Source organism: Benincasa hispida, chromosome 1 (assembly GCF_027475165.1).
Source record: "Benincasa hispida cultivar pf3 chromosome 1, pf3_genome.v1.1, whole genome shotgun sequence".
Lineage (NCBI taxonomy): Eukaryota > Viridiplantae > Streptophyta > Magnoliopsida > Cucurbitales > Cucurbitaceae > Benincasa > Benincasa hispida.
Genome location: NC_143478.1, coordinates 60,294,635 through 60,304,198, shown reverse-complemented (window position 1 = coordinate 60,304,198; position 9,564 = coordinate 60,294,635). Strand labels below are relative to the sequence as shown.

The 9,564-nt window shown below is 36.4% G+C and overlaps 1 protein-coding gene across 1 annotated transcript; it reads right to left on the bottom strand.

Moving 5' to 3' along the window:
* Positions 1-313: 313 nt before the first annotated feature.
* On the bottom strand, positions 314-5,215 carry ISPF (isoprenoid F). The gene is made up of 3 exons (XM_039022068.2): positions 4,684-5,215; positions 3,896-4,026; positions 314-747 (listed from the first exon to the last, which is right to left on the bottom strand). Exons 1-3 carry the CDS (start codon positions 5,012-5,014, stop codon positions 514-516), a joined length of 696 nt encoding a protein of 231 aa, XP_038877996.1. The 5' UTR covers positions 5,015-5,215; the 3' UTR covers positions 314-513.
* Between the last annotated feature and the right edge of the window lie 4,349 nt (positions 5,216-9,564).

The following is a 9,564-nucleotide window of genomic DNA, read 5'->3' as shown; positions in this document are numbered from 1 at the left end:
ATTTTCCCCCTCACATTATGAAGTTCAACACACACCATTATAGCTTGATTTCAACCTATTGATTGATAATCCTCTTGTGTGTTGGATCTTTCTCAATCACTCAAGGAATAAGAGAAAATATATTTTTCGTAATCTAGTTATTTTTGGTTCTTTTCCAACTCAATAACTTCTAAAGATATCACGACAAAGTCACAAAGATACTCAATCCTATTTACAAATCTTCCTAAAGATAGCAACTGAACAATTACATAGGAATTTATGTACTTCAAGTTTAGAGTTTAATCAAGTAAAATTGAAAACGAGGGAGGAAAAATAAGAAACCATTGTAGGCAATTTCTAATCCTTTCCCACCAAACCATTTTCTTTCATGTTGTTGAATGATTAAAAAGTTTAATGCAACAACCAACTTACAATCGTTTGCACTTTGCAAGGAACTGTGGAGGGATGGGGGGAAATTCAAAGTATTGTCGATAAAGCATATTCCACTTTAAGAGCACATTGTTGTTGGGGCTTCTATATCCTCATCAAGAGGACCACAGTATGAGCAGCAATGCTTCTGTTTTCGCCGAGACTGTCGACCTTCTCGTGTGTTTTTGCTTTCAGATTCACGACTGAGGGGTCCACTCCCAGGAGCTCAGAGAGGTTCGCTCTGATAGCTTCCTTGTGAGGGCTAAGCTTTGGTCTTTGAAGTATCAATGTGGCATCCAAGTTGCCTATGTCATAACCTGCCTCATGCATTAGTCTCACCTGGAATCAACCAAAAATAACTGTAAAGATTTCACTTAACTAATCAGATAATTGAACTTGATCTAAAATGCACTGAATTCGAACTATTTATTTCAACTTCAGTCAGCTAAATAGATTCACTTGTCTCAGATTTTTGTGCGAGAGGCCTGTTGACTCCTCACATATGGATTGAGATTTAGACTTTAGGATTAGGTTTGTTGACTAACCACATGTTTAAAAGATAAATGTACCCTAACCTACCCATCAGCGTCACTTTTTAAATCTTAAATATAGTGCTGCAAAGTTCATACCCCCTACCCTATAATGTTATTCTCTTCTCATTTCACATAATTGTCCCATGTGTTAAACCTTGGGTTGATATTAAAGAAAATGTAAGAAATTTACAATAACCCCTCAACCTAAACTTTTAAATTTGGTGATAGATTCGCAAATCCTCCCAGCGTAGAGCACGCAGAGCCTTGGATCCAAATAAATTACCCACAATGGAAGTCGACATGTTAGTAATAGAACCTTCAAAAAGGTCTAGGGGATAAGCCACATAAGCAATAAATTGATTTTAACAAATATCATAGAACTACACAGCATGGTGTGGGTGAATCAAAGGTTTCTCACTATTGATTAACCTTTCCCTTAGACTCTCCAAGATCGTTCATCTCATGATTTCTTTTATCTGTGAGTGTTTGCACCATTTTGCATGCACCTCAACAATTCTTCAAGGACAGTTCCTTGACCCTATTATTTTTAGTTGCCAAGGTAACTTGTAGGACATCAACTCCCCAAGTAGATAGTCATTATGCCTTGAACCCATCCCTGCTGAATCCTTAATTATATTGTCCCTTATTGACCAATGACCTCTAGCCCAAACTATGGTAGTTCTGTTTGCCTCACGATTAATAAGCCTGAATTTATGAAACCTAAAGTAGGAAAACTTAAGTTGATGTAACTTGTATTTAATCTATGAACTAATGATTTGTACAAGTTACACCATGGCCATATAATTCTGGCTCCATACATTCTCTAAGCATTTGCAAAAAGCACCAGTGCATCCAGTTACTTATCCTAGCATTTGACAGTAAAAGGACAATCTAGGAAGCAGGGACACGCCGTTGAAGCATCTATCTCTGAGGTCAGAATATGCTTTAATACGAATTCAAAACTTGTCTAATTTTATGTTATACTTTTGTTATGACATTTGCTGGGAGGTCGGAGACCTCTTGAGAAGAGGTTTGGTGCATTGTTAGACTCCACATATCTTTGGGCTTTCAGCGTACAAGGATTTTGCAATTTAAATTATTTAATTTTGTTTATTTTGTTAGATTGGAGTCCATTAGCATCAGTCTCTCTACCAGAATTTTTGCATGTCCTCATATTCTTTAATTATTATTTTCTCTCTCAATCAATGCTTAGTTACCCAATAAAAAAATTGAAAAACCTAGAGTATAAAAAATATCCCAGACAAGTTGACTAGTTATCCATGCATCATCCTCTAAAAATTATATGAGGGTGAACCGCCTAGCCCACAGTTCTAGAACCACTCTGAACCCCTCTAAAAGTTCTTTAATTCCTCTCGATCTAAATATCACATGAGATTCTTATAAGAAGCATTAAAATGTTTCATAAGATAGAAAAAAATGAAGTAGCGCACTCCAAGAGCCACCTGAAATGGTAGGTGAAACTGAATCCAGGTTTAGTGGCAATAATCCACAACAAGCATTATTCTCATTGGAAAATTTTGAAATTCACAAGATAATGGAGCAACATCATGCTACCTGAGGTTCCTAAGATCCTGGGATTCAGGAGACCCAGTCATGTTTAGGATAATTTTTTTTTCCTTTCAATAATTTTAATTGCATATGGGGCCTCCAAGATGATATCCAAGATTCTTTTACACAAACGGTTGTTGGGTGAAGTTTCAACTGGAAGACAAAGCTCCTTTGGATTCCTTTGGTGTATGATGTTTGGTGAGAATTGTTATACAAAGAGACATGTGTATTTTCGAAGGAGAGAAGTAAAAGGAAAACCCAAGATATAAGATTAGCAGCTTTTCTTCTCTTTTGATACACGTGAATTGGAAAACCTTTCTGCAGTTCCTTTTGGTTTTGGAAAGCTTCTCTTATGCTCCTCTGTTTGTGCATCGCTTCCTTTGTCTCAGTAGAACTCTTTGTTTCTTAATAAAAGTGAAAGATATTTAACATGGTTGAAAGATTGGTATAAAACAATTCTTCATTCTTTACCGAGATACATTCTTAAATTCCCCACCCAAACCAACATCAAAATGCAGGTACAATAAAATAGTATAATGGTACAAAAGGGTTTGAACAAGGAAGACAATCGAGGAGTTACACCTCCATCCACCTTTCAAAGAGAACGACCACTTTTTATGATTTTCCGGGTGTGTATGTTTTATTATGGGATACTTGAAGGGAGAGGAACAACAGAGTGTTTAGAGGTGTAGAGAGGGACCATGGTGATGTTTGGTCCTTGGTGAGATTTCATGTTTCCTTTTGGATTTCAGTTTCAAAGATCTTTTGTAGTTTTCTCCAGGTAGCATCTTACATGGTGGAAACCCTTTGTACAGTCAGTCTAGTTCAGGCAACATGATTGAAGTTGATTATGAGAGAGAAGCTATATCTAAGGTCCACATAATAGACTTTGGCATTTCTTTCATTGATACAATGTACATTCTGTTGTTAGATAAGCATAAAGTGTGCCAACAAAGAAAATAGTCAATATACTCAATATATTGAGATGCATAAAATTTGACACAACCACTAGGTCGGTCCTGAGTATGAGCTCGACATGTGATATGACCCTCATAAAATTTATTGAACAAAGATAATAAAACTCTTATGTGACATAACATACACGTATCGAAGAAACCAATAAAATTGAGAAAACCTGAGAAAGGGTTATGTGATTTGGTTTATCCACTATGCTATTGAGGGCCTCTCTAAAGAGAACAACAAGCAAGCATAAAAGACATCATGAGTTCATGACATCACGTATGAAAGCAACAACAGAATCCTAGATCATCCGTACAGTGCACCATGTGTCTCATTTTAAATAAGTTAAAAGAGGACACGATTCATATGTAAACATAACAAACTTAGGTAAGTGTGTATGGATTTGCTATGCCATAACTACTTACAGCTTCTTTCATGAAAACAGATGATGGAGCACCCTTCCATTTGGGATCTGAATCTGGAAAGATTTGTCCAATATCAGGAAGCCCCAGAGCACCCAAAATTGCATCAACCACACAGTGTAGTAAAACATCCCCTAAATCAACAAAAAGAAAGAAATACTTCAAAATTTAGCAAGAGTTGCAGGAAACTCTTATACTGCAGAGACAGAAACCAAAGTTGAGACTACTAAAAAGCTTGATGAGATGGGAGCTCCATTCAATAGATCAATTGCAGATAAATGTGCTAAAAAAGCTAATCCCCAACACTCCAAAGTCCAAGAGGTACAAAATCACTTGAATAACAGCAAACTATATTAACTGTAAAATCTAAGTCTTAGCACCAACATTAGGACAAAACATCCTATGGTTTTTTAAATATATATTAGAAATTGACAAAACACAATATGCTGTCATTACCATGGATGGAGCTATTGCTCCATTCGTCTATCTTAGATTAAAAACTAACAAGATGACATCAAAAGAAGTTGAAAGATTCAAAATTTTCCCTAATTGGTCCATAAAATTTCAAGTAAAAAAGTACTAATCTCGTCAGTAGTGCAATCAACAGCAGCCAATTACACCCTAAAAAGCACTATTCAATGTTAAATTGAAGGGATAATTAGCCAACAACAAAACTGAGCTAATTAATCAAAGAATTAAAACACCCACAATAAAGTAGGTAAAAATTTCTCCATTTTATCAGCAGCAAAGAAACCAACAAAAACACAGAAAGGAGCAACCAAAGAAATTACCATCGGAATGAGCCTCGCAGCCTCTATCATGGGGAATACTAATCCCCCCAATAATCAAAGGGTACCCAGGTTCCAACCTATGAAGATCGAAGCCATGTCCGACCCGAAATGGCAAGGTTTTGGAGGGAGAATCGGATTTGACGGCGGTAGTCGGAGCGACAGAGGGAGAAGCGGCGGACTTGACACGGAAGGAAGGTAGAGAAGAGGAGGAGGAGGAAACGGCAGTGAAATTTCTTCGGAGAAAGGAAGGAGGATAGAAAGAAAGAGAAAGGGATTGGTGGGAGGTTGTGGCGGCGGTGGGAGAGGCGAAGAAGGGGGCGGAGACGGCCATGGAAAGGGGCAAAGGAAGAAGCTTTGGTTGTTTGTGACTTTGTGTGGTTGAATTGTGCTGTTGGCGCCAGCAAGGCGCGTAGGGAGGGTGTCAGTGTCACGGTTCATGCCATTCCCCTCTTTATTACATTGCCTTATAATTTCTTTGACCAAAATTTTTACTTTTATTTTTTTTCCAATTTTCAAATTTTTTTTAAAGGGTAGTTGTGTTGGTCCTTGGCATGTTATTTTAACGTTAGAATATTCACTTACCTAGTACCAATTCAAACATAATTTAATAAATAAATTTTCTAGACCCTCGAACTTATGTAATCGTAGAAAACGTAACAATTGTATTAATTTACTATTTTATTTTTATCATTTGAAAATCCAATTTCTACAATTATTATAAATTTGAGAGTCTAATTATAACAATTCAATGAGTTTGAGGGCTCAATTTTTACAATTGAAAGTTTGAAGGTGTAATTGCAACTAATGCCATGTTTTATGTCACACCTCGCCCAGATTACCCTCTTAACCTGGATGGAATGGTGACTGCAACAGTTACCAACCCTTTTGCTGGCACTTACTACCTATCTAACTTGTTAAATTTTGCTCAAACCCTGAATATGTACATTTCATCAATATACGAACAAATTAACTCAGAACTTAACACATTTACATTACAGGGTTTTATAGCATTTCATACATGAATATTACAACTTAATGAGCCCATCTAGTATACTAGTCCCTATCTGATAGACACATGTGTACTAACTAATACAGGTCTTCAATTAAGCTTCCTTCAACCTGACTCTTTAAGTGGCAGAGTAGCAGTAGAGAAGTCTTTTGGGAACTGACTGCTACCTGAAAGGAAAACATTTGAAAACATGAGCTAGAAGCCCAGTGAGTGACTAGCATTTAAAGCATAACGTTCATACATAAATTTAATATTAAAAATGAAAGCTTTTACTGAAACATAAACTTGGCAACTATTATTCATATCATAATCAACATCACATAGCACTTTACTTACTTTGCTAGACTATGCCTTAGTCTAGCAGTCTAGAGTGACCCTCTTGCTCACTCTTTATCATCCTTTACTGCATTACTACTTAACTAGGAAGGAACCCTTTTGTTCTCTTCCTAAAAACATAATTTGCAACTTTAGTTGAGAGAGAACCTTTACTCAATTCCTCAAAGTCAATCCATAATTAGTGTGGAGTGATCTCTACACTTCCAATAACAACTTTTCTTACATTCATGTGATTCTAGTTTAAGTGTCGTCATACCTTACGTACTACTGCTCAGATACATTCTCCATGTACTTCAGTATCGAGCTGCTCGAATACCTTCTCCATGTCCTTCAGTATCGAGCTATTCAAATTTTAGGACAAAGCTTCAGTACTTTCTCATCTAGTCCTTCAGTACTGAGCTATTCAAATTTTAAGACTGAGCTTCAGTACCTTCTCATCTAGTCCTTCAGTACTGAGCTACTCACACTAAACTTGCTTATTTTTACCTCTTAATGACTTAGTTGCCCAAAAGCTTTCTATACTAACGCATCCTCTTGTTCATTGAAAAGCATAGCATAAACATAACACTAATGTGAGATGCGTTACCTGGTAACTATTTGAGAATAGCTGTCATAAATAGCTTTCAGTAAACATACATTGCTGAACATTCATAAGAATTAACAATTTACTTAAAACATTTAAAGCATTTAGAGTCACTCACAGCTCGTCGGGGCTTCTATCGGTTTATATGCCTCTCCTAGCTCCTCTTGGCCTGAAAGGACATTATCTCCGGTTAGATTCCTTTGAATTCTTAGCAAAATGCTTCAGGTAGCTCGCTTACTAATGGAACTTTCGCCAACGAAATAGCATTACTAGTAAGATGATCATCATGAGCGATCATCTTCATCAGCGAGACTTACCACTTGCAGCAAGATTTGTGACTTTCCAGCGAGATTTGCATCCTTAGCGAGATCCTCCTCTTCCTTTATTCACTCTCACTCTCACTCACTTTCTTATCTCTCGCTCACTCTCGCTCATTTTCTTATCTCTCGCTCGCTCTCACTCACTATGGTGAGCTGCTTGCTTATTCTTCCCAAGCAGCTGCCTGTTTATGCACCGATTCCCTGTTTCACTTTAAAAAATTCATAACTCAAAATCCAGAACTCTTTTTAAGAAACTTTCTTCTACAAACTTGTTTAGAATTGAGTTACTTTCTTACCTTAAAATATTAGCCCCAAATTCCTTGTAATTTGGCTTGAAGCTTCCAATTTTCACTTCGAGCCCTGATTAATCCGAGAATCTACCCTTTATGCAATTTCTTCACTTTTTGCTATTCTTCGTGTGAGATCTTTCTCTTGAAAAACAACCTCAAAATCTAGATTCTCCTAGCTTTCAAACGGCATCAATCTCACTTAATTTGCTCAAGTTTTTTTTCCAAAACTAAGCTTCTGAAGTTTCTCTTTCTTTTATACTTCCTTTCGCTTCCCCTGTTCAAGGGTTAAACTGCCACCTCATCCAGCACTTAGTGTTTTCGGCCAATTCCCATTAGTGAGTTTCTTTAATTAATTTATTTTTCCTTCCTTCATAACCCACGTTAGGCCTTCGCCTCATAATATAAATTTAGCGTGCATCGCATACTCCATCGTCTAACGCCCAGCGCCTATCGTCTAGCATTCAACGTCTATCATCTAGCATTCAACGTCTATCGTCTAGCATTCAACGTCTATTGTCTAGCATTCAACGTCTATCATCTAGCACTTGTCGTGCAGCTCATCGTCTAGCGCTGATATTGATTGTGCAGTGCCAACGCCCCATCGCTTAATGTTATCGTCCAACGTATAGCGCTATCGTTTAGCGAGATTCTTCGTATCGTCTAGCGCTCAGCGCCTATCGTCCAGCTCAAACGTTTAGCAAACGATCTTACTGATCTCACTCTCAACGATCTCATTGATCTCGCGTTTAGCCTATCACTTAGCTACTACGAGCATCGTTTACCTCCGTGTAATTACTACACGATCGCCAAGTGCCCGCCTACACGATCATCTATCTCATCGTGTAGTGTCGTTCACTTACTAGACGATCGCATACCCAATCGTATAGTGCCGATCATCTGCTACACGATCGTCCAGTGCCTTTACTCACATACACTTGAGGCTACCGCAACCCTTATCAACGCATCATGCCTTTCAACTCATGTGTTCATCCTTAATACCAACACATAGTTTATCCTTGCCTTCAACACTTAGCCTCTATAAGCCTTGATTGCTACACACGCAACCTCATGCGTCCATAGTTCTCCATCAACGTATGTCTACACTTTTCTTCCATACTTAGCCAATTTTCACTTGTTATATTATCTAAAACTCACCATTGACTAAGTATTTCTAATATTTAGAATTTTCTTTCTCCATCTGTCTACTTTCTTTACCTCCTTTCATAATTTTACTTAACACGCTTGTTATTCACTTATGTAGGAAAAATGGAGTACGGGGTTCACATTTTATGGGTAGTTTTTGCAATTTTTTCAAAAATATATGTTAATTGAAAGCTACTATCAATGTACTATTTAGTGTAGATATCCATATTCTATATAGATTATCAAATATTATAAACCTCTCATTGAATTTCATGTTGTACACCCTTTATGTCCTATAAATAGTGTTATATGGTATCATTATAATATACATCAACAATTGAGTTTAATATTTGTTATATCTAGTTTTTCTTCTACTTGCCTCTTTACTTTGCTTCTTTTGTTCTTGTTTTGTTCTTGTTTTGCTCTTGTAATGTTCTTATTTTACAACACATTATCAACATGAGTTTCTATCACTTCGAAGATTTTATAGAGATTGGATTTAATTCAATGGAATATTTAGAATGCTAAAGATCATAATTTTTTAGGTATTTATAATTTCATTCAAATATGGTGAGTACCCTGATTTTGGTGATTTGGTATTGTTTGTATGAGAGGAGACAAAATTATATTTATATGCATGTGTTGATGTATTCATCATTGGTTTTTCTCACCAACATAGTCATCTTTATTATATTAAAACTAAAGTCCAAAAGGGCAGTATTTTAAATTTGCATAAAATTTGCAAGTGTTGCTATTGCGTCTATTTAACACATGAGATTTAGTGAATTGCAAATTTGCAGTTGCATTTAACTTGAAGTTAGTGGAGAAACCATTTTTTTTTCCAAAGATATTAGAATTAAAATAGGGGAATCAAACTTCAGACCACGAAATTGATAGTATAAACAATATGTCTTGATATTCCAATCTTTTGATTCCAAGTTATTTTATTATTGATGATATTTAATAAATAAAACCTTTAGTGTGTGTGGGTGCACGTGATGCATTTTAACCGGCCACGTGACAATTTACGTTAGATAAGTAATGTTGTAACTTGAGTTTTATTTGAAATATATGCATACGTATTTTGGTGTTTCAATGGCTAAAAAGTGTTTTAGGCGGCCACGTGACTGTTAATAATGATATTTTAGTGTAGTTGGCCACAAACAATTTTTTAATTGGTGGCGTCTGTTCAAGGCAACA